Raw genomic sequence first — 26267 nt, 5'->3', positions numbered from 1 at the left:
CTACGTTCTTGCCACCACTTGCTATTCCTTGTCTTTTTGTTAATAGTCATGCTAACAGGTGTGAGACGATATCTCATTGTGGTTTTGATTTGCATTTCCCTGATGAGTAGTGATGCTGGACACCTTTTGGCCATCTGTATGTGTTCTTTGGAAAACTGTCTGTTTTTTAATCAGATTGTTTGGGGGTTTTGCTAGTGAGTTATACAAGTTCTTTTATTTTTTGTATATGCCCTTATTAGATATATGATTTGCAAATATTTTCTCCCACTTGGTAGGTTGCCTTTTCATTTTGTTCATGGCTTGTGTCCTTTGCTGTGCAGAAGCTTTTTAGTTTGATGTAGTCTCACTTGTTTATTTTTGCTTTTGTTGCCTTTGGTTTTGGTATCAAACCCCAAAAAATCATTACCAAGACCATTGTCAAAGAGCTTGCTACCTATGTTTTTTTTCTAGGAGTTTCATGGTTTCAGGTCCTACATTCAAGGAGAAAATTAAGATGAGAGTCACTCTATAGTTTATGTTGGTCAGATCAAATCTAGAGTATTGTATTTACTCTTGGAACATCATATTAAGCTATAAAAAGAATGTTAAACACCTGAATCTTGGATAATAACTTGAAAGAAGTAGAAAGAACAAATTTTACTAGATGATTGCCCAGCTTTCAGATTAAATGATTCTGTAGGTGGATACTTTTTTTTCAAGGAAAGAAACTCCTAAGAGATGCCTATCAAGAGGATATGATATTTATTTGGTTTATAGCATGGTTTTTCTTTTCCTGCTGCTTTTATAAACCTGGAAGTTTCTCTTTAACATCTTAGCAAAGTTAAAAAGGGGCTCCAGTTTAATTGCCCGAAATAACGCATACACTTCTGTATCATCTGTAGTAAAGTTAATTTCTTCTTGTTCCCTACCCTCAACCAGTTATGTGTCTTTTGGCAGCTTTCATTATGACTGGTGCTTAGAAAATTATGTTTTAGTGTCAGCCTATATAGAATTATATAGGGTAGTAATTACTCTGGAACATTATGTCATGTAGAGAATATGAGGTATGATACTCATTCCATTTTTCCATCTGGGGAATTTGAGTACCTTTTCTTTTGAACCATCCATTATATAGACCTGGATTTCTGCTTTTTCACTGCTTTTATTGCAGAGGTGCTACAGAAAGAGAATTATTAAATGAAATAAAAGTAGGAAAGTAGTTTGTAAACAATAAAGGATTACACAAGGATAAGGTGGTGCTATTTCAAGTTGCAGCTATATGCAACTTTAGCCTATAGTAGATTTATGCTGTCCAGCTTCTACTAACGTTATATCACTAGCTCAGTAATCGTATTCATATGTTGCTAATTATCTAGTCCTTTCCTGGTCAAATTTTTTCTCCTAGCGGCACCTGGGTGGCTCAGTGGTTAAGCATCTGCCTTCGGCTCAGGTCATGATCCCAGGGTCCTGGGATCGAGCCCCGCATCAGGCTCCCTGCTCAGCGGGAAACCTGCTTCTCCCTCTCCCACTCCCCCTGCTTGTGTTCCCTCTCTCACTGTCTCTCTCTCTGTCAAATAAATAAATAAAATCTCTTAAAAAAAATTTTTTTTTCTCTTCAACCCTGTAGTTAATTGCTGTCTGCCTTGCCCTTGTTATATCTCTTTTTATCAGGTTTGTTGAAAAGATTGACACCATCAAGAACACCTTTATCTTCCCTTATAACATCATCATGTCTCCATATATTCATATCTACCACCTATTTGTTGCCGTTATTAGTTTCGAAGGAGACAGAATCTCTTTTTGAAGACCAACACCTGTTCTATGCACTAAATACCAGATCTCTGACCAAAGCACCGAGCTCCACCACTGAATACCATGATCATTTGTTCCCCTTTCTTTCTAATGGAGACAGGGTCTCCCCATCTTGAAAAAGCTTGTGATTGAGACTCCTGTTTCTCCATCTGTACCATTCTGTGTCACTGCAGAACTTTTTAAGCAAATGAGACCTATAACTACTATCACATTTTCTTCCAACCTCAGAGAGACCATGTGATGTAGCGGGACAAGACTGGGCTTACGAAGTCATGACAACGAGAGAATCTTAGAGTGTGGTAGATGCTGTAGAGGAAATAAACAGTGATGTAGGAGAGTAATTGGAGGAGAAGGGGTTCCTCTGTGTCAATAGTCGTTTGAAGTGAAAATTTTATCTGAGAAGAAAGTTTCAAAATCTTGGTATCTGAGAGAATGAGGAAGTTTACATGAAGATGAGAAAGCATGAGTAAAGCTTAGTTATTATGAATCTATACCATTTGGACTTTAAAGTGTCATTTTAAAGCAAAATTTATTTCCTAATGGTCATTGTCAAATTTTGGATATCTCATATATCTGTTCTTCCCAGTATTAAACGAAGAAAAATAACTTTGACTAGGATATTGTATGCATTTCATTGTAGTTGATTCAACAGACATGTTGAATATGTACCACATGCCAGGCACTGTGCTAGGCACTGGAGATTAAACAGAAATAAACTAGGCACAGCTCTTACCCTCAGTGAACTCAACTGAAGCAGTTTTTAGGGGTAACATAGATAATTTAAACTTATCATTGACTTTAAGACAGATTCATTGGACATTATGTAGCAGGTTTGCTCCTCACTGTTTTTGTTTGCTTGTTTTCAAAATTTATTTTATTCTCCATTATTTAATTTCCTTTTATTATATGCTATTTTAAACTAATCAACAACAGGGTTATTTACTGTGGCCAGTAGTAACTAATTGGAAGACTAATTAAATGATTAGCATGTGTGGTAAAGCTCCCATATTTTTAAGTTACTTTAAGAATGTACAATACTACCTTTAAAATTATCAATCAAATTTGAATATTCTAGTGGAGTTTACTTCTAAAAAGAAAGTGAGCCATAGGCACAGGGAAAAAATACATGAATCAAGCTGTTACAATAATTACGCTATAACTCAACAGTGAAAGATCACTTTCAGTTGAGTTAGTCATGGCAAAGCTTCATTCAGGAATTAGAGTGTATGTTCAGTCTTAAAGGATAGGTATGAATAAGTGGAGAATAGAATGAAAGCTAATTTGGGGTTGGGTTTGGGAGGGGAGCATTGATTGCAGAGGTGGGATTAAATATCAAGTTATATTTAAAGGACATGGATAAATAGGCTTGATGGGAGTGAAAGGTTTGTATTGGTAAATAGTAAAAGATAAAGCAAAGTCTTAATAGAACACACGGTTTGGGCTGTACCATAATAGTACTATGTTCCTATAATCCTAAATTCATTTACAGTTTATTTTAAGATTTCTTATGTAAAGGGTTATCACAATGTACAGTTTGCAATTGTATCATGATTTTGAATAAGTCTTTATTTACACCCCTAAATTATGTTCTATAGATTTTGAGGCCAGAGTCTTTACCCCTACTCAGGTTAAAATGATGTTTTGTTTTTCAGTTACTTACACGCCAAGTCAATCATCCACAGAGACCTCAAGAGTAATAGTATCCTTCCTGAAATTTGTCTGCGACGTTTGAAAACATCCTGACTTTTTCTTCTGCATTTTGTCTTCACATTTTGTAAAAACAGTTTTCCTGCTAAGTTCAATATAATGTAAAGAGAATTAATGAACGGGTTTGCATGAGAGCATAGTAAAGCAGGGTACTACAACATGCTTTTGGTTTCTGAACATTTGAGCATTACCAAAAAATCTACCAAGTCTTTATGATAGTAGGACTCTTATGATTGCGTGCTTGCATCCTGTCAGCACCGTAAAATGGCTAGCTATCTGCTCGTTTCTTTCAGTGCTCTGACGCTGCTCTGCAGTAGTTGAGATGTAACTGAAGGTTCTAATTTACATAACAATGAGGTGAGAAAAATATAATGTTTCTTCTTCTTCCATAAACCCAGATCAAGCCCCTGTCTGCCAACCAACTTCATTCCAATGAAGAACCTTTGTAGCTTTCCCAGCAGTGCCAAAAGCATATCTGTGTCTATGTTACTAAAGATTAGTTTCAGGGTTTCCTGTAAACATAGGTAGGAAAGCACCTCACCTCATCCTACCACATTTCAAGCCTCAAAAATCTTAAAAGCAGGTCACATAAGCCAAATAGAACCATATTTTTAAAAACATATTCATTAACTTTAAGGGGAAATGTGAAGTACTATACTTTTTAAAGGAATATCAATTTTACCAAAAAAAGAAAATCCTATTACAGAATTCTAGAAACTAGATCTCTTACCTAAAATTTTTATAATGCTTGCGTTGCTAGGAAAATGAGATCTATTGTTTTCCTTTACTTACTACACCTCAGATATTTTTCTTCATGAAGACCTCACAGTAAAAATAGGTGATTTTGGTCTAGCCACAGTGAAATCTCGATGGAGTGGGTCCCATCAGTTTGAACAGTTGTCTGGATCCATTTTGTGGATGGTAAGAATTGAGGCTATTTCTCCATTAATTAAATTTTTGGACCCTGAAATGCTGCTGAGTTACTAGAAAATCTTTGAAGGTTTCAACTGTAGTATTTTCATAATTCCCAGTATTCACAAAAGTCAATGTTGATCTTATTTTTCTTTGTCTTTAAAAAGAGTATTGTGAAACCGATTTCAGTATATTTCAAACAAAAAATACGTATTTTATAAACACTGTTTAAATTTTATCCAGAATTGTCTCTTTAAAATATTTTGTGTTCAGAATGTTCTGTGTACCCTGTTCCCAAAAGAAAAAACAAGTGTGCGATTTCAGCAGGTATGATCTGCAGCAATTACTAAGGTTTTACTAAGAGAACTACTCCTTTTAAGAGAGAGGCTGTTTCACAATCTTATTTAAGCTTAAACTGGAAAGTTACTTCCTTTAGATTAGAAAGAACCTATAATTATGGGGCAGCTGGGAACGAAAGACCAAAAAAAAAAAAGATTTTAACACTGTCAGTCATGTGCTGCCCTGCATAGCTCTTTCTTGCTTTTTCTTTATTCCTATTTCCGCTTTGTGGAAAAGAAGGGAAGGAAAACGTCTGTGCATTTACTTTCAGTAGGCTGTGAAAAGGGCAGATATAGGAACCATCCTCTAAGCTAGCAGTTCTCAAAAGGGGCCCTAAGACCCTTTTGGAGGTCCCCAAGGTCATGTCTGTATGAAAGCAGATGTTTCTTCATATTCTTCTACCAGAGTGACATATCACAACAAATTGAATGCAGAAGCAAATATGTGACCAGAGCTGGCTGCTGTTAACCTGTCAGAGAATTACAGTACTGTTCTGCTCACTGAACTTTCTTTGGTTTTGAAAATACACTTTTCATTAAAAATGGGTGATCTGTGTTAACATCTAATGGCTGTTGTTTTATTATTTATGAAATTATTAAATATTTTAACAGTTTCCCGGATATGTTTAAATACGATAAATACCCATAGATGTAATCCACATAAAAGTTCCTTGGGGTCCTCAGTAATTTTCAAGACTAAGAGTCCTGAGACCAAAAAGTTTGAGAACCGCTGCTCTCAGCTGAATACAGAATGTCCACAAACTGTTAGTGCAATTTGAAACTTTAAATAATTGAATTTGCTCTAAGTCTTTGGGACACACTGCTGGAAACAGAACTGCAAGGGCTCTTGAAGCCATGTTTGCATAAATTCCCTGATCTCTAGCAGTCTCCAAGAGGAGAATTCCAAGATAAACTGTGAATTAGTCAAGTAAACATAGGGTTAAATTCAGCTGTGATTTCTTGTAATGATAATTGCAGTGTAACACCCAGTGCTCATCACATCACATGCCCTCCTTAATGCCCATCACCCAGTTTGATGAATCATTGAACATTATATGAAAAGCCAATGATGTACTATACCTTAGCTAATTGAATTTAAATTAAAAAAAAAACAAAAACAAAAACGAGTGGAGGCAAGTGACAAGGTGAAAGGGGCACATTGGATTTAGGAGATCTGTACTCTAGTGCTCTTGTTTGATTCTCGGCCTGCACGTTTCTTAACCTCCTCCACGTCTCTCCATCTTTAATGTTGGTTGGATTAGTGGATTTCTAATGCCTTTTTTGTTTCTAAGATTCAGTAATTAATTAAGAGCTAGCTAGGTTTGTTTCTTTAATATGTTTTAATTGTTTTAATCATTTTACAAACAAGAGGCTTATTAATCATTGTGATCTGGATCTCATGTACCTTTAAGGCACACATCTTGTTACAAGATAGCAGTGTATCCTAGGAAGGGCCAGGCTGGCAGATAACAAGTACTGAAATTGTAAAACCTAAAATTAGAAAGAAACAAAGGTGTGTTTATTTTAACTAGTGTGGTAGAGAGACTCAGTTATGTTTACAAGTTTGTCCTTTTTCAAAAACCTTAGTTTATACAGTTAGCAGATCATTATACACAAAGTTTTATGTTTTCTTCTAATTTATTTTTTGTTGATACCTAGGTAGATTGGTTCATCCTTTATTCCATCAAGCTGAGCTTTAATATAAGAGATTAGCCAGTAGTACACTTAAATGTTGAATAAATCCTTTTGGGTCGATACTGCCTTCAAAAACAAATACGGAGCATCCATACACCAGTAAAGAAGAGTTTGGTCAGAACTAAGGTTATGTAATTCTCTGAATTCTTCTCAACCTTGTTTTATATTTCTTAGAGGGGAAAGAAATCTTTATGAAAATTTTTTCAAATTAAAGCACTAAATTAATTGAGGATCAATCATGCATTTCTTGTAAATAGGTGACATACAACTTTTCATCAAGCCATCTACCAACAACAGTAGAGGTAAAACTAAGTTTTAAAAAGACGTTTAGTTCCTCAACTGATTTATTACTCTGTTCCTCTCAAAATTGTGTTCTGGCTTTTAAAATTATGCCTGCGTCATAACCAGCCTCTCAGTATTCTAACTTGTTTATCACATCACAGTTGTATATGGTTTATTTTGTATTGTATTACTAAAAGCAGTCAGCAATAAAATGTTTGACAAAAGTAAGTCTTCTCCTTCACCCCCCATCCTTCATCAGGATCTCCTACACATCTTCTGTCAGTGGTTCTCAACCTTGGTTGGACATTAAGATCATCTGGGGAGTTGTAAAAATCAGCAATGCTTGGATCTCATCCCCAGATTCTGTTGTTATATTATTGGGCTGGAATGTAGTCTGGACATTGAGAGGTTAAAGAGTACACAGGTGATTGTGATTTGCAGGTGAGGCTGAGTGCCATTGCCCACCTTGTGAGATAGTCTGACCAGTGACCAGGAATCTTGTCCCATGTCCTCCAGCCATTTATGCAGTTCGTTCAGGGTTATGCTTTCATAGAGCTTTTACTTACACTCTGCGATTTCTCTAGTGAATCAGTTCTTCGAATGAAACAATATAGCAGATGCAAGGTGAAAGAACTCTTTTAAGTTTATATTTAGCTGACCATTTATTGTATTTCATGAACACAGCCAATAAGAAATTAAGTGGTAGAGTACAGTGAGTAAAATGTATAAAAATGTAACAAATATGGTTTGGTCTGTGTCTTTGCCCAAGAAGCAAGAGGCCATGATTCTTTATACCATCTTCTAAATTGACTTCTGCCTCTCGCTTTCGTTCATAAAGCATCTATGGCATGTTGATAATGCTTTTGGAAGCAGGAAAGGGGTTTGAGTTTGTCAGTCTTGAAGTTTTACCAGTATTGTCAAAGGTGCCCTGAGACAAGAACCATTGTACCAATGGGAATACTTAAATTCTAAGGCATAGTGGTTGTACTCCCAAACATGTTAGGACCACAGGTCTGGTATTTCTTTACTGAATCAGGAATGGGAAATGGGAACTGATTCTTGATAGGGCTAGTCCTGGGAAGGATTCAGATAGCAATGACAGTATTTTGTGCAGAAAGAGGATGGCTGATAAAATTATAAAGTCTTAGCAATGTATATGGAATCTCAGGTAATACGACCTCTTTCAGAGCTTACCGAGCATTTTTTTCTTAATCGGTTTCATTTCTTTGCCCGTTAGTAAGAGAATTGATTGCATATTAGTTGGATTATTTAATGACAAAAGCATTGTTCTGGGAATTGTAATAATTTGCTTTTCAGTCTTTTTAGTTGAAGAATAAACAAGAATATTTTTCTTTTTGTGTTCTAACAGGCACCAGAAGTGATCCGAATGCAAGATAAAAACCCATATAGCTTTCAGTCAGATGTCTATGCATTTGGGATTGTTCTATATGAATTGATGACCGGACAGTTACCTTATTCAAACATCAACAACAGGGATCAGGTAAATAGTTACCGTCTCTTGGGGTTTATTTTGCTATTTGTATAAAGACTCCAGTTTGTTGTGGAAAAGAAGTGTTGAGTCCTGAGTAGGCATGAAGGACGCGTATCCGGATCTTTGTTACCCCTTTTGGAAACCTTTGGTGGACTGTTGGCAGTGATAGCATCATGTAAGGCCTTCCTTGAAATGTCAGTGCCAAGTGTGGAGCGCAGTTCCTGATATTCTGACTAGACACTAGAGCTGCCGCAGTGGAGGTCACTCACGTGTGTTGACCACACAAACCGGAAGAAGTGCTGCCGCGGAATCTGGGCTTTGTGCCTTCTATTCTGTCACAGGTTGTGCTGAGTGGGCACTCAGCTATGCACTTCTTTATATCCAGTTCTTTTAAAATTATAAGGTTTCTGGGGCGCCTGGGTAGCGCAGTCGTTAAGCGTCTGCCTTCGGCTCAGGGCGTGATCCCGGCGTTCTGGGATCGAATCCCACATCGGGCTCCTCCGCTGGGAGCCTGCTTCTTCCTCTCCCACTCCCCTGCTGTCTTCCCTCTCTTGCTGGCTGTCTCTCTGTCACATAAATAAATAAAATCTTAAAAAAAAAAAAAAAGTATGAGGTTTCTCGTTTTTTTTCTGATTTTTAAAACTAGGTAAATGGGAAGACTAATGTATCATGCTTTCATTTTTCTATAACGAGGATTCTGGTAGGAGGGGATCTTTTTACTTCTCTCTTCCTGAGTTTCTGTTCTGAGTCCTACCCCAAAGTCCCTACCAGAACCTCATGCAGCTCTTTGCCTTTTCTATCCCAGCCACATTCAATTCACCAGGACTTTAACACAGACCAAGAAAAAGGAATTGTCTTTACTGACATTATTACCTTGTGTACCTCAGGATTTAAAAAGTGTGTGTGTGTGTGTGTGTGTGTGTGTGTGTATAGAGATTACAGCAGTTCCGCTGTTAATATATTAGAAAACGATGGTCGACCGTATAAACTGTGGTTAAATAATATTTTTATTTTATGCTGTGGTTTGCTTCAGAGTTACCTGGGTAATTTGTTTAAAAATGGAGATACTGGGGGTGCCTGGGTGGCTCAGTCTGTTAAGCATCTGACTCTTGATTTCAGCTCAGGTCATGATCTCAGGATCATGAGATTGAGCCCCACATCGGGCTCTGTGCTGGGTGTGGAGTCTGCTTGGGATTCTCTCTCTCCATTTGCTCCTCCCCCCACCACGCTCACTCAGGTTCGTGTACGCACGCTTTCTCTCTCTCTCTCTCTCTCTCTCTCTCTCTCTCTCTCAAAAAAAAATAAATAAAAAATGGAGGTACTGGAGCAGATTCTAGTTCCATGGAGTAGGATCCAAGCACTTACATTTTTAACAAGTTTCCCAGGTGATTTTGATATATACCAAAGTTGAGAATCACCAATCCAAAGAATTAAAAAAAAAAGTGTGAATGTTTTATGTGTTTTATCATAACCTCTTAATCTAATGAAGTGATGGTTTTTAATGTATAAATATGTTACTTCATTTAAGTAATGTGTGTGTTTTGGTCATCAGCTCAACTCTCAATCTTTTTGGTAATACCTCTGAGTTATCTTTCTTACTAAGAACTTCAGTTATCCTGTGGTTTCAGAGGAGTAATCTCATTTGTCATGTACTTTGTGTATACTTACTGAGTCACCATATGGCCCCTTACCCAGAGTGGTCCTGATTTTATAGTGCAAGATTTTTTTTTAAATGACTATGTTTCAGGGCACCTGGGTGACTTAGTCGGTTAAGCGTCTGACTTTGGCTGGTCCTGGGATCCCTGCGTTGGGCTCCCTGCTCAGCGGGGAGCCTCCTTCTCCCTCTCATCCCAGCTCGTGCTCTCTGTCGCTATCTCTGTCTCTCTCTCAAGTAAATGAATAAAGTCCTTAAAAAAAATTTTTTTAAAGATTTTATTTATTTATTTGACAGAGATAGAGACAGGCAGCTAAAGAGGGAACACAAGTAGGGGGAGTGGGAGAGGAAGAAGCAGGCTGCCAGCGGAGGAGCCTGATGTGGGGCTCGATCCCAGAACGCTGGGATCACGCCCTGAGCTGAATGCAGACGCTTAATGACTGAGCCACCCAGGCGCCCCCCCTTAAAAACTTTTTAAAAATAAATAAGTGTGTTTCTACCCAAGTCAGCACAAAGCTCATTGTTTAGTTTTTGTTTGGTTTTTCTAACCACTACATAGCTTTAGAATGTTGAATCTTACTTTTGAGCGTTAAAAAAATCTGTGACCTGGTTCCTAATTACCTGATATTTTAAGCCTGCGTGAAACTTAGATTCAAGGTAGATGAAACTACTAGCTAAGGAACATAATGGAAACATTGCATTTACTGGACTTGTGACAGATCCTAGATAACTGAGATGATTGATCTGATGATGGCAGTCAGAATAGCCACATCATTTCTAATTTGCAAGCTTCCTGTGCTCTGCCTTTTATAGTCTCATTAACTCAACCATATGACATCATACCCTGTGCCATGTTTACTTTTCCTTTGCATGTTACTTTTTTTTTTAAAGATTTTATTTACTTATTTGACAGAGACAGCACAAGCAGGGAGAGCAGCAGGCAGAGGGAGAGGGAGGAGCAGGCTCCCCGCCGAGCAGAGAGCCCAATGTGGGGCTTGATCCCAGGACCCTGGGATCACAACCTGAGCCAAAGGCAGACACTCAACCAACTGAGCCCAGGCACCCCACTTTTTTTTTTAAGATTTATTTATTTATTTTTAGAGCGAGAGCATGAACAAGAGGAGGGGCAGAGGGAGAAGCGGGGAGAGGGTCTCAAGCAGACTCCCCGCTCAGTATAGAGCCTTACTTGGGGCTCAATCCCACGACCCTGAGATCATGCCCTGAGCCAAAATCAAGTTGGACGCTTAACCGACTGAGCCAACCAGGCACCCTGCATTTTACTTTTCTATAGGAATTACTAGGGAATTCTAGTTTAGTTTTAGTTGATTTATCATAGAGACTACAAATAAAAATTTAATCTAAGATTAATGAAATCCAGTGAATACAAATAAAAATTTAATCTAAGATTAATGAAATCCAGTGAATACTAGGGAATTCTAGTTTAGTTTTAGTTGATTTATCATAGAGACTACAAATAAAAATTTAATCTGAGATTAATGAAATCCAGTGAATCCAGTGTTTTAATGAAGTAATGAAATTAAATTTTGGAAACAGGTATTATTATTTCCAAAATATGGGTAAAAGCATCCCAGAGTTCTGCACTCATCTATTTCTTGGCATTTTAGGTGCTTTTGTCTTCCATGGGAATATAATAAATGATGTGGCAAGGGCTTACTCTCCATGAGAGAAGTAAGTGAGTGACCAACAGAAGGGTAAGGCCTTTACTAGTTAATTCTCTCTGGTAGTACAGTTAGAGTCTTCTGGAATTTGCCATTCTGAAGCCAAGTTGGGTCTTTGTTGAAGAAAAAGGAGGTAGAAGATGATCACTCTTCCTGTCACCCCCAGTCTACTTCCTCGCTTCTTAGTCTGCTTTCCTCAAAGGGCGCTTTCCATGGAATTCCCTCTAGTAACTCTAGTTATCTTCAATGAAGTAATCCCAGGCTTTGGTCCATCTATCCCCTTGATTTGATTTTTCTTTTTCTTTCACTATGATCTCTGTGGCTCTCAGATTGGACTTCTGTTCGAAAATTTAGGAATATTCTTTTTTAGGGGGGTAGGACAACTTCGTCTCTACTGTGCACCATAGGAACCATTCCTGTACACACACACCCGCCCCATATTCTGAGATGGTAGCTTTTTCCTGTAAATTTAAAGCAGGACTCTGTTAAGCAGCTTGGTATAAAGACCAACCTTGGACTCATGACATGCACGACCTGGTCACTTTACCTCTTCAGATGTCTTTTTTCCCCCCATTTATAAAAATAAGAAATTGGACTAAAGAATTCCTTGTAGTTATAAAGATCAGATTCTTTCCTCAAGCACATCTCTTAGCTCCTCAGGGAATGGCCATCCCTATGTTACTTTGCAGAATAGCGTGCCTTTTGTTTTCCTTACTCTAGTACTGAAGTCTGAGAAATTGCTGTCATTTTCCCCCTCTTTATCCTTCTATTTGATTCTGTAATCACACTAATCTTCCCTCTTCAGCCTTTCTAAGTTGGGATTAATAAGACACTCATTTGAGTATATTGACACTCTTTCTTTTCTTAGAGCAGAAGTGCTATGTCATCTTAGAAGAAAATAACATAACTCTTGTCTTATTTTAAGTATATTTCAGTTACTATTACTGTATAATAAACCACCCAAAATGTAGTCTCTAAAGCAAATTATGAGTCTGCAGCTTGGGCTGCTGTCAGTAAGGATGTTTTATTTCTGTGTCACGTGGTATTGCCTAGGGTACATTCATTGGGTGTTAAAGGATCCACTTCCAAAATGACTCATTCACATACCCTACAAGGTGTGGTGCTAGCTGTCCACTGGAAGCTCAGTCAGGGCCAAGGGCCGGGGGCCTCAGTTCTTCTCCAAATGGGCCTTTCTGTGAGGACTTCTTTATAGAAAGCATGGTCTTGGTTATAGCCTGGTGGCTGGATTCTTTTTTGTTTGTTTTTCCCCCTGGGGGCTGTGTTCTAAGCGTAAGACCTCAAGAGACAAGAGATAGGAAATAATAAGTACCAGTGTCTTATCAACACACAAATTATTTCAATAAAAAATTTTCAAAGCTATATGCAAAGCACTGTGGGATAGAGAAGGATACAAAGATGAATAAAACACAGGCCGAGTTGTTAGTGGAGTTTTACCAATCTGTTGACACAGTGCAGGGGGTGATGAGCAGACATTGTGCCCCAGTAACACAGACGAGTGAACGAAGGGGCGAACATGCCGGGAGGGCCGGATGTGAGTTGAGAATGAAAGTAACCAGTCAGTCCCATAATTTCAGTTGTACTACTCGTTTTATCGTGTCTGTGCCACTTAAATCTTCTATACATGAATTATCCAGGTAAGTCTTCCCTTTAATAAAGTTTAAGTAATTGCAAGGAACGTGATTTCCAAAATAAAGCCATTGTATCTTTCCTATCGATGTATCCAGTAAAATCTAAAAGCCATTCTGACTTGATACGTACCATCACTTGTTTAAAAAATATATTCTTTAATTTTTGGAAGTTTTTGAAGAAACGTTTTTAACATATTTTATGCTTTCAAGGCTTTTACTGATCACTCAAGTTACATTTCTGCAACAAAAAATATGTATTTAAATTTAGAATTTTTAAAAAAACTTTCCTGTGACTTTAGTCTTTGAATGTTAATTTTTAAAATTCTGTATTATACTGTTGTTAATAATGTTTAATGTATAACTGATGAAAATAATGTAAGTGTTGATATAGAGAAACATAGAAGGTAAAGTTTTATTGGAAGTATGTGTCTTAAACGACATGAACCTTTTCTTTCCTCTTCAGTTCATTCATATATTTGTGGATAAATAGGCTTTTGCTAAAATGAAGTAGGATTGCATAAGGAGAGAACTGAAGAACAGTTCCTTTCCTTTGTTTATTTTTAAAGAAGTAAGCACTGAGAACTGTTGTTGAAGTAGATACAAAGATGGGAAAGTCAGGTGTTCGTTGTACCCATATGCACAGGTCAGTGGCCCCTAAGACCACACTCAGATTCAGTCTTGGAACTCCCTCCAGGTTGTTAGTACTTAGAGTTACCCTTTATTACAGCAGCCAAGGGAAGAGGCACATAGGGCAGAATCCAGGAGAGGTCCACATGTGGAGGTCCCAGTTGTCTTCTCCCAATGTCACTGTGGACAGCACTGAATTCTCCTGGCAGCAGTGTGTGACACCTTTAGAGTACTGCAAACCAACTCAGTTGAGTCTGGAGTTATCACCGGGGCTTGGATTCAGTCAATATGGTTGACCACCTCTGTGGCTGACCATAGTTTTAGCTGATACTACATGACTCAACATCCCTTCTATAAATCACTTTGATAGCATAGACTATCTGGCATAGCCCAAGGACCTCAGATAAACAAAAGGACTCTTATCAGGCGGGACCTTCCAGAGGTTTAGGGATTACCTCCCAGGAGCCAAAGGCAAAGGCCAGCCCTCTCTCTGGGCAAGATTAATTCTTTACCATACACATATCACTCAGTTATTTGAACTCATTTCTATAATGTACCAAAAATTACATAATAACGTGTCAGTATATATTATAATTAGCTGACTATTCAGTTAATTTTGCTGAAAGCAAAGAGTTGGAAACCAGCTGTCTTACAAAGGGATTTGTTACCCATTCATTAGAGCCTAGTTAGATACCACTATCTGGAAGTATGCTCCAGCAGTTTTACACCTTGGAGCCATGTATACTATAGTTAAATTTCATGTGGGTAATAAGGTGTGCCTTTTATAAAGTAGGAGAAGGGCAGTTCTGACAGGGGAGATGGGAAAGGGGGATAAGCTTTACACTTTAGTGGAGCTCAGGCAAATCAGCTTATAGATCAACAAAAGTTACTACAGCACCAAACAGGAAATAACATAAAGTTAGGATATCAGACTTGAATGTTCCTAAAGTTTATAAGCTCTACTCTGTCTGCAATAGGAGATCTCTTACTAGCTCTCTCCACCTAACTTATAGTCTGTGCTGTTGGACCCGTTCCCTCTAAGCTCAAAACCCCTCTCTTTACAGAGTCCCAAGACTCTTAAAGTCTGTTTCTGTCCCTTCTCAAAAGAGCCAAAAATTAAAAATTAAGAAATCAGAAAAAATGTACATCTTTGCACCCAGGGAAGACAAGCCTTTTTATTTTATTAATAGAAAATTTATTTATTTTTTAAAGATTTTATTTATTTATTCAACAGAGATAGAGACAGCCAGCGAGAGAGGGAACACAAGCAGGGGGAGTGGGAGAGGAAGAAGCAGACTCATAGCAGAGGAGCCTGATGTGGGGCTCGATCCCATAACGCCGGGATCACGCCCTGAGCCAAAGGCAGAGGCTTAACCGCTGTGCCACCCAGGCGCCCCTATTAATAGAAAATTTAATTCCCAAGTGGTTTACCTTCTTTTTTTCAGAGGAGACTCTGATTCTCAGACCTACATAACTAAATGCCTCATTTCTTCCATTCCCTCAGCAAACAAATTTAAAATGCAGATGCCAAAACAACTGCTAAAAGGTTAACTTTTTTGGTTCCTGCTACATATATATAAGGGACTTAATGTGATGCCCAGTAACTACTCAATAAATTACTTTTGTATGTAGAAAAAGAGGCACAATCCAATGTGTGTCTCATGATTACCCTGGCAGTGGGGAATGGATTGCATAAGGAGAGACTGGAAGCCTGGGGAGCCATTAGGAGACCTTTACAATAGTCCACAGGTCCTGAAGATTTCAGCTTACAGCCCTTTAAGTAGCGGTTCCCCACAATATGATATATAGGAATCAGAATCCTAGCATTGTGTTTCTTCACTTTTTATTGCAGTACAATGTACATGCAGAAAAGTACACATAAATGCACAGCTTGTTGAATTTTCAATGTTTATGTATTTTTCAACTTATCAACAAGGTTGTATGATTTGTTTTTTGTTTTTTTCTTCTCTCCCCAGATAATTTTTATGGTGGGACGAGGATATCTTTCTCCAGATCTCAGTAAGGTACGGAGTAACTGTCCAAAAGCCATGAAGAGATTGATGGCAGAGTGCCTAAAAAAGAAAAGAGATGAGAGGCCACTCTTTCCCCAAGTAAGAAGCAGCTTTATGTGTTACCTAAGAGGACAGGCTAATACTCAGATGCAGATTTTTAAATAGTTTCTAGAGGACACAGTTTGTATTTTGTGGATTTGGATTCCATGTGATTATGTGCAGGCAGCAGATAAGTAATTACATAAAGATGATTATATAAAGGTTGAATGGTGGGACATCTAAAAACTCGGAATCCCAGTACAAAGTATTCAGAAAGACTTTGCTTTTGTCTAGCAGCTCTCAAACTTTTTGGTCTCACAACCCTTTTACGCACTTAAAAATTATTGAAGACCCCCAAAGAGCTTTTGTTTATATAAATAATAGTTGCCATTTTAGAAATTAAAAGTAAGTTTTAAAAATATTTATAAGTTTATTTTTAAAAAATCATTAGATGTTAATGTTTTTATGAAAAAGAACTGTATTTTCCCAGACAACAGAATTAGTAAAAAGAATGGCATTGTTTTACCTTTTTTTCAAATCTCTACAAAAAGAAGACATCTGGATTCTCTGCATTCATTATGTTGCAGTATTTTACATCATTTAGCCTCTGGAAACTCCACTTACACTTGTAAAATAATGATAGTAGAAAAGGCAAATAATACCTTAGTGTTATTATGAAAATAGTTTTTCCACAGACTACACTTTGAGAACTGCTGCCTTAATTCTTCCTGGTGGTATTACAAACAAATTCCAAGCTTCCCTTTAATAGTGGGTCTTTTGGAGGACCATTTCCACCTCAGGGAAAAAGAAAAGGCACCTGTTGGCACTGTCTGCCTTTCTCTGATTCTTGGAAAATTACCATTGTTTTTTCTTTCATGGTGTAAGGCTAAAGCCCTTAAGTTAGCGATCTTTCCTAAGCCTCCTGAACTGAAACTAAGTACCTGAACAAGCTTAGAAAGGGTAGGTTCTGTAGATATTGTAATATAAATTCGGTTTTTTATGATGCTCATGAAGTTCTGGATAGTCCTGTGTAAATGGATCTTGATAAGTCAGTACAGTTTTCAGGTGGGAAGGGCTGACTCCCGTAATTACTCAGCTACCATAATTATTGAGTTGGTCTTTTATGAACCTTACTGTGCTCTTGAATACCCACTCCTAGCTGGTTCTCTCAGACAGAAGTCACTGTTACAGGAACGAATGAATCTTTTATTCCTATGTAAAGAATTAAAGATAGAATTTATAATTTTAACAAGTCTCTCAGGGGCTTTCTCAGGGTGGGTAGGTACATGTTTTACATATTGGAATTCTAAATTACTATTTCTTTGAGGAAGAGTAATTTTTTTAACCCAGAAAACCACTGGCTTAAGACTATCAAAGTGAAAGGACCAGTATTGTTGGCCAATATCAGCAGGACCCTGCACCACTTTCTCTTTTCATAGTCCAGGTACTAGAGTTTCCTGTTTAATGTGCTTGATGTACATTAATAGTGCAAATCATATCCATAGGCCCACTTTTTTTTTTTTAAGATTTTATTTTTTTAAGCAATCTCTACACCCATCATGGGGCTCAGACTTAACAACTCCGAGATAAGAGTTGCCTGCTCTGCCAACTGAGCCTGCCAGGCGCCCCGTAGGTCCACTTTTAAAGTGGTTTTAAAGGGTCCAAAATGTTCATATTACTAAATATAAGTAATATTTTATTCTTTGCATGGTATCAGAACATGAAATGCATATCTGAATTTTTCAGATTATTGAAGGCTCCTCCTTTTAAGCATTATTTTTTATTTTTCCTTATAAGATCTCTTCACACTATATACAAACACAAATTTCAGATGGCTAAAGATTTATATGTAAAAAACAAAACTAAGAAATAGGAAGTCATTTTTATAACCTTGAGGTAGAAAGGCTGTCCTAATAAGCAAGAGACAAAATCCAGAAGTAATAAAGGAAAAGATAGCAAATCAGACTACATTAAAAGTTTTTAAACTTCTTTTTTTTTTTTTTAAAGATTTTATTTATTTATTCAACAGAGATAGAGACAGCCAGCGAGAGAGGGAACAAGCAGGGGGAATGGGAGAGGAAGAAGCAGGCTCATAGCAGAAGAGCCTGACGTTGGGGCTTGATCCCATAACGCCGGGATCACGCCCTGAGCCGAAGGCAGACGCTTAACCGCTGTGCCACCCAGGTGCCCCAAAAGTTTTTAAACTTCTATATAATAAAAATAATACTGTAAGGTAAACAAAAAAATACCAAAGGCCTCCTACAAATCCATAAGTGAAAAAAACAATCAACAGAAAATGAGCAAATGATATGAACTGGTGATTCACAAAGAAATACAAATGGTGAATAAATTCAAGATGTTAGAAGTTCTGTGACAGTCAGTGAAATACAGAGTAACAGTGAAATGCGTTTTGATTTTCTCTCTCAGATTGGCAATATCCAGCATTGGGAACAGTGTTGGGAAGTAAGGAAGAGCCCTCCATCTAAATTTTTTAACAGTGTTGTTGGGAATGTAAATTAGTTTGGCCTTTTGAAAGGACTTGGTAGAATTCATAAACTTAAAATATATATAGTTTTGCTCTGGTAATTCCACTCCTAAAATGCATGCTACAGAACCTGCTTCCACAAGTGCTCAGATATGTAAAAAATGCATACCAAAATAGGAAATATTAAAGACATAAAGATCAGGGTAGCTGTCTAGATGGCGTGGATGTTAGTGAGGGGAAAGAAAAGCAATGCAGAAAAATATGTGTAGTATGATACCACTTTAAATGGTGATGAGGGTGGGGATGGGCTCTGTTTTCATATGTGCATGTTTATGCATAGGAAAGGTCCAGAAGAAAGTATAGACTCTTTAACAGTGGTTACCCCTGGAAGGTAGGACTTATACTTTTTCTGTATTATTTGAATTTTTATTTGTGTGTTATGCTTGTAATTTAAAATGTTTTGTAACATTGCTTCTCTGCCTTATACTAATCATACAGATTACAGTTAAACTTTTTAAAAAGTTTTGGTAGCTCAGAAAAATAATAATAGTAATGGCTGCTAAAGTTTTATTGAGTACTTACTATATGCCAGGCATTGTGCCAAGCCTTTTACATGTATGTCTCATGATTATGAATATCCATTATCATACTGTCTGCCTTCAAGAGTCATAACCCGTTTCTCTGTACCTTAAACTATGCGGAGTCTCTACGTTTTGTGTATTGGTGTCTATTTGTAGTTTGGCTGTCTTCTCCACTCTGGATTGTCATCTGTCACTTCTCACTCCTGTGCCACTAGCAGCGTGGGTCATTGGGGTCCTACTTTTAATTAAGTATGTGAAAGACATTTCCCATTACTAAGTTTCTTAAAGAATGAGTTGCTCTGATGATTCTGTTTGTGAAGTCATCTAGTGCTTTACTGATTGACTCTCCATCTTCCCAAAGGGACTGTGGTCTTTGAGAAATAGATATATAATTGGTTTAAAATTTTGTATTATTTACTGTTCCGAGGCTGGCAAATGATCTCAGATGTAAATAAAAGCTAACTATAGGTTACTTTCCCCATTTTACAGAAATTAAAGCTATAAGAGTTTGATCATTTTCTTTTCTTTGTAAGGAAAAATATCAGTTTATTCAGTATTTTTTCAGACATTTAGGATAATACCAAAAACAGTATAAGATTTCAGGTACTTTCTTGTAAAGTATGATGGGGATTTTAAAGATTAACACCACCTAGATTTTCATTCTACTTTCTTTTTTTCTTTCTTTTTTTTTTTTTTTTCTTTTTTTAGATTCTCGCCTCTATTGAGCTGCTGGCCCGCTCATTGCCAAAAATTCACCGCAGTGCATCAGAACCCTCCTTGAATCGGGCTGGCTTCCAAACAGAGGATTTTAGTCTATATGCTTGTGCTTCTCCAAAAACACCCATCCAGGCAGGGGGATATGGTGCGTTTCCTGTCCACTGAAAGAAATTAAATGAGTGCTCCAGTGTAGGGGAGTAGGGACCAAGGAAATGAAAATGTGTTTGCTTATATATTTGCTAAATTGAATAAGATCTTTTTTAAAAAAGACGAACCAAAGAATGTGTAGGTTTTTAAAGACTAGATATAATTATTTCCCAATCTAAAATGTAAGCTTAGCATTGGATTTTCAACACCCAGGCGTTTTATTAAATGCACAGACATTGCTAAACATTTGCAATGCCTCTTCCAGAGGCTTTACTTCCTGTTCCAAATTTGTTTACTGGCTTATTCTAATTATTAAACTTCAATTAAACTTTTTCTCATGCACCTTTTGTTATTAGCTATCACATGTCTATTAGGGACTCCCAAGAGCAGCAGCACTCCTGTGCATGGATTTGCAGGTGGAAGGTGACAGTAGGTTAGCCTGTGTTAGGCAAGGCAATCCAAACATATCTAATTTAAGAAGTCACTAGAGTTGAATAAGTTATTTTTATTCGCAATATTTTTTCTGTAACTATTTTTATTCTAATTTGGAAAATATGGATATCCTTTAATAGACTGAATTTCTTTTTATAAATTATGGGTGCAGGTAACCAAAGATATTGCTGAGGAGTGGCATGTTTGACATGAGTAATACGGTTGAATTTGGGATTTTTAGTGGGCAAATGTTATAAATTGCAGTTTCTTTTAAACAATACTTCCTCATATATTAAGGATGTCTTACACATGTAGAAGTTGAATTTCCTTACAAAGGCGTTATTTCCTCCTCCCCTAAAAAAGCTTCACAGAATTCTATGAGAAGTTTGGGGTTTGTTTGTTTCTTTAGATATCTTTAGTTGCCAAACAACCAGGTAATGGACTTCTTAAAAATTATTATTACTTTATATTATACTTACCTCTCATGATGCCCGTTTTAACAGTCACTTTATCCATGTGTCATAAAATTTCTGTGCTCTTTATGTTCTTTGCCCAGCAAGGTTCTTATTATGAGTGAAGGCTAGTCTTTTTTTTTTTTTCTTTTTTTGTAGCCCACGGTATGAAATATTTGTTGGTTCTTTCTAATACTTAAATTTTCTTATGTAGAAAAAAACTGTACTCTGGCAATCAGTATATTTCCGCTGTGAGCCAAAATCTTACTGGGAATCAAAAATGAAAGAAGCGGTATCACTGTCATCTTTTCAAAGAAATGACCACCTGTACTTCAGAGTCGGTAGCAAAAGACAGCCTCTTAAATACATTTCCATTTATTCAGTTTGGAACTGTGATTTTTAAATACAGCTGACAGTTTGGGGTTATTCAGGCACACAGACAACATCTTGTAAATACCATCCTTTAAAGCCAATGAAGAAGAAAATTGGGAAGACTTTAATGATAATTTCCTTTTTAAGTGCCACAAGTAAATCTTTTAAATACTTTATTAATTTGAGTGGATGAGATTTCATCCAGGAAAACTCAGTAGGAAGCATGGCATACCTTTGCCCCTCATTTGGGTAGTTTGAAATAACGCCATTCATGTTGTTCAGAATTGATTCGTGCCTTTCAATTAGGCAAGAGTAATGGAAAAGAACCTCTCTCGTGTTTTCAAAAATAAGAATGAGAAAGGCATAAGAGAATGGAACATGTTGGAAAACATTAAAGTGCAGGATTTCTAAATCCTCTAGTGATATGAAAGATATGATTATAGGTAATTACTAAATAGGGTTTTGTTTATCATGACTAGCAAGCAAGCAGCTAACGAAGTTTTTACCTTGGTCTGTGGAATGCCGACAGTTTTGGGCATTTTAAGGCACAAGAGTCAAAGGACCTTTGTACTGATGCAGCTCTTTCTGTAGTTCCCCAGTGTACTTGCTTCACTCATATTGTCCTTTCTTTGCTCGTTCCTTTTCTCTGCCCCCCCGCAACAACTCCCCACACTGACCACTGCCCAGCCCCCCAGTATCTGGATTTGACTTTCAGTCTCCTTTGCCAGAGGGCATTGCTGAGCTCTTAGAACTGCTCAGAAACTCCTTTATGCCGTCTCACATGTTCCAGTGTGCCTCCAGAGGGTCACCTAGTAGTTTCTTGCCACACTGGGCCCACTGGAAGCGTTGGTGGAAGACCACGAACAATCTGGCAGGGCGAGATGTTTAGGTAGCATGGATGAAGACAAGTAGGGAGCATTAGAATGACATATGGTAGTCTCCCTTTCTGTTGTTTGTTTTATGCTGCATTTTAGATGTATTCTCCAAATAAAGAGAAACATCGTTTTTCTAACCGTATGTAGAGTTAACCTCTCTAACTAGGTAATTGAAACAGAGGGACGCTCATTCTGTTAACGACTGATTGCTTTTACTCCTAAAACGTCAACCCCGAGATACTTCTATTAAAGTTGATTTCCTTTTTCAGCAGGCACCCTTTTTGTAAAATTTGTTTTACATTTTAGAAGTTTTACTAGTCAGTGATGAGGACTATGATTTTTCTTCTTGATTTAAGTAGTTTAGGGATCACAGCATTTAATCAAATGCTTTAGGCTGTTTATTTTCAGATATTTAGTATTGTACTAGCCACTGACATACTAAAGCATTAGTTAGATTTTCCTCTTTAAGTAGGGACTACTTAACACACCAGCTTAAATGGCCTCTGTCTCAAGTGAGTTCCTCAATTTAAGGAAATGAACTGCTTTTTTTTTTTTAATATTATGAAATGGGGACTTCATGACTAAAACATTTTGCCAGTTACAGTCTTATTTGATTGAGAATTATTAAGCATTTCTAAAGCACTTTTTATTTTACTCAGTATTTCATCTTTCCTGTGATAATTTCTCTTAAGAATTTAAGAAGTCCAGTGTGTCTGTGCCAGAATGTTTATCATACTTCTGAAACTTCCTGAAAGGTCACCACAAAGAGGCATGAGACTTACTCAGGTTTCAAATGACTGCCCCCCACATCTAAAACAGTGATGGATTTCTGTGCAAATTGATTTTTCATAGCATATTTTATCTTTAAGAGGTATATAGCAAATTATGTGTATAATAGCCACTGAAATATATGCAATTTGGGAATAAAAGATAATTATGTAGTATCTTAAAACTAGTTAATAAAATCCTTAGCTTTCAAATAAACAAATCTTGATATTTGAGGTATGTAAATCACAGGGCCTTCCCAAATGTTCTCTACCTTAATCTTAAATAAAGCCAAATGGAAAATAGAACTTAGGTTATTCTCAAACAGAAAAGTAAAAAAAAAAAAAGAAAAAAAAAGTTTCATTTTGGCCTTTGATTTTTCAGGCAATAATTAAGTTAATATACTGAAATTTTCAAAAAGTCACATAGTATTCTGGATGTTTCATTTCAAATAATTCTTACCTCAAATAAAATAGGATAGGAGGTGGGATAGAGATTTCCAGGTATGCAAGAAGGAATGTGCTTTTTTTTTCCCCACAAGCAGATCCGTTGCCTGTTACCCCACCTTCCCTTAAATTTCTCCTTAATTTCAAGGACATATATAGAAAGAGTTTAATTTTATTGATCCATAAACTCTTGAGTTCTTTTTTGTCTTTTTTTATTCCTGGACCTGAAGTCTATTTATGAAATAAGAACTGCATTCCATTAGAAGCAGTAGACAATGGTAGGATGGTCTTCAGGGTTGGCTTTATTGGTGTCTGATTTGGAGTTTGTTGGTAAGAGTTTGCACTTTGGGAGGCTGTTTTGTGATTTTTTTTTTTAAAGGCTAACATTTAAGTTTGTAGAGTAGAACACTACAACAAGGTGGAGTGTCTAATTATAACTAATGGGAGACATCTGAAGATTTTTTTTAAGTTATTTTTTAATGTGGCATATAAAATTTGACGTAGAATTTTATCACTTTTGATATTCTCACTTAAGAGATTAAAGTCTAGCCATTTTTTAAAATAAAGATTTCTAAATAAATCCTATTTTCACATTGACTTCTTTAATAAGATTTAGATTCTGCAAGATACAGTAACTACTAATTAGAATGTTGAAAATTGCTTTAAAGAAGCATATTAAAATAGTGGAAAAAATAGCAACTTTCAAACCATAATGTACTCAAACCATAAGCAAAGGTAGTGTAAATGTTCATAGATTTCTAGAGTCCCTGTTAGCATAATAGCCCTCTGTGGCTATATTCTTCATGTTTGGCTCTCTGGGGTCTTAATAATGTGGCTGTTATTTTTTTTCATCAATGCCATACTCTCTCCACAGTCTTTTTAACTTTAAATATGAGGTAATAATTCTTTTACCTTTCCTTGATCTTTTGACTCACAATTCCGTGGTTTCTTGCTTGGTAGAAGGAATCCTTAGAAAGAGATAGTATCACTATATGTAGTCCAATTAGTAGTGATACTCAGAATGGGAAAACAAATTGGTAATTATTAAAAATTTTTTAGGGATGTGTTCATTGTTAAGACCCACCCGCACCCCTGGACTTGCATTTTAACAGTGCCATTTTCTAGCTGTGAGATATCAGGCAAATTCATCATTCTAAACCCCCAGCTTGTTCCTCCGTAAATTAACAGAAGTAATAGCACCTGCCTTATAGTTATTATGAGGCTTAGATGCAAATGTACATAAAGCATTCAGTGAGGCACCTGGCATATAACAGACAGATAGTTGCTAATATTATCAGCCTGCAATCTGGGGGTTCAGTTAGCCAGTCATTAGCAATCTGTTGTTTGTTAGGACATACCAATGTCCTCTAGTAGTCAGTTGGACTCTACTGGCAGTCAGAGAATAGACAGGTCACTCCTAGATGAAACAGTGCGTTCGTGTCAGTGACTGGACCCACATCACAGGCTCTTACTACAGAAAATAGATGTTAAGGCCGGCTACATTCTGGTAGTTGTTGGTTACTAACCAACCCCCAGAAATCAGCTAGAGTGTATGTAAGAAGAAGAACCGGCCTCCAGTCACAAGTAGAAGCTGTGAACAAAATGCTGGGTGAAAACCTCAAATTCAGGGAAGTTCAATGACATGTGCCCCCATGTAATTGGTGGTTTGAAAGGGGAAATGAACTAGAAAAGGGACGATCTAGATTTTCTTTCCTTCAGTCAAACGCATAGTGTGGACAAATCATTTGACCTCTTAATTTTATCTTTTGCAAATGGGATAATTCCTGCTTCTTCCTTTCTAATAGTGGCATTATAATAATGGAAATGAGTTGATAACTGGGGATAAAGTATTCAGCAAATCAACCTTACTATTTTACAGTCGGTTTTTGAGAAATTTTGTTCATTGGGGTTTGCAGCATAGCATGTAAAACCCAACTGGGAAATTACCTGCAGACTTGATATTTAATTGATAGAAATGAAGCATATCCTACATATTATAAATTATTCTATGGGTTTCAGCCATTTTTGCTTTTAAATTAATGAAGATGATGCTAGATTTATAATAATAGTGAGTCACCTATCAGTGAGGTTTCAGTGAGGCTTTTTAGGTCTCTAGGTTATTTGAGATAACTTTTTTAAAATTAGCTCTTGTCCTCCCTCTACAGGAGAATTTGCAGCCTTCAAGTAGCCACACCATCATGGCAACATCTACTCTTATTTCTTAAGTCTTGTGTTCGTACAATTTGTTAACATCAAAACACAGTTCTGTTCCTCAAATCTTTTTTTAAAGATACAGAATTTTCAATGCATAAGCTGGTGTGGAACAGAATGGAATTTCTCATCCAACAAAAGAGGGAAGAATGTTTTAGGAACCAGAATTCTCTGCTGCCAGTGTTTTCTTCTTCAACACAAATACCACGTGCATACAAGTCTGCCCACTCCCAGGAAGGAAGAGGAGAGAGCCTGAGTTCTGACCTTTTGATGGTCAGGCATGATGGAAAGAACCTGCTGCTACAGCTTGGGAGATTGGCTGTGGAGAGCCTGCCAGTCAGCTCTGCCCTTCTAACCGCCAGCTCAGCGTGTGGCTGGTCACCTGACGGGGCGGCTGCAATCGCCAAGCATCGTTCTCTTTCCTGTTCTGGGATTTTGTCGTGGAGCTCTTTCCCCTAGTCACCACCGGTTCATTTCTGAGGGATGGAACAAAAATGCAGCATGGCCTTTCTGTGTGGTGCATGTCCAGTCTTTGACAAATTTTTATCAAGTGAAGCTCTTATTTAAATGGAGAATGAGAGGCGAGGAGGAGATACGTTTTGGTGTAGAGGAAAAGGGAATGCTGCATCTTTTTCCTGACCTACTGGGTTTCTGGCCTTTGTTTCCTTGCTCACTGAGGGTGTCTGCCTAACCAAGCAGGCTGGAAAGTGCTGGCACACATTGCCTTCTTTTCTCACTGGGTCCAGCAATGAAGACAAGTGTTGGGGATTTTTTTTTTTTTTTTCCTCCACAATGTAGCAAGTTCTCAGGAAAATACAGTTGATATCTTCCTCCTAAGCTCTTCCAGTCATCAAGTACTTATGTGGCTACTTTGTCCAGGGCAAAAAATGCCATGGCAGTATCTAAT

At 37.2% G+C, this 26267-nt stretch overlaps 1 protein-coding gene across 6 annotated transcripts in view; it reads left to right on the top strand.

Moving 5' to 3' along the window:
• Positions 1-25476, top strand: part of BRAF (B-Raf proto-oncogene, serine/threonine kinase) — a 166683-nt gene extending 141207 nt beyond the window's left edge. For 2 of the 6 annotated variants that reach the window (XM_019802239.2, XM_034638190.1), the window contains 6 exons: positions 3444-3490; positions 4301-4419; positions 8095-8226; positions 15803-15937; positions 19652-19805; positions 25315-25476. In XM_019802239.2, the coding sequence (XP_019657798.2) occupies positions 3444-3490; positions 4301-4419; positions 8095-8226; positions 15803-15937; positions 19652-19805; positions 25315-25337 (610 nt within the window). In that variant the 3' untranslated portion in view covers positions 25338-25476. Of the gene's footprint in view, positions 1-3443; positions 3491-4300; positions 4420-8094; positions 8227-15802; positions 15938-18702; positions 19618-19651; positions 20141-25314 lie in introns of those variants that run through there. The other 4 variants (XM_034638176.1, XM_034638195.1, XM_034638182.1 and 1 more) reach the window with 3 other exon arrangements.
• Positions 25477-26267: the final 791 nt, after the last annotated feature.

This window comes from Ailuropoda melanoleuca, chromosome 1, assembly GCF_002007445.2.
Source record: "Ailuropoda melanoleuca isolate Jingjing chromosome 1, ASM200744v2, whole genome shotgun sequence".
In the NCBI taxonomy this organism is placed as follows: Eukaryota; Metazoa; Chordata; class Mammalia; order Carnivora; family Ursidae; genus Ailuropoda; species Ailuropoda melanoleuca.
Note: the sequence above shows the minus strand (reverse complement) of the source record. Positions and strands in the feature narration are given on the sequence as shown.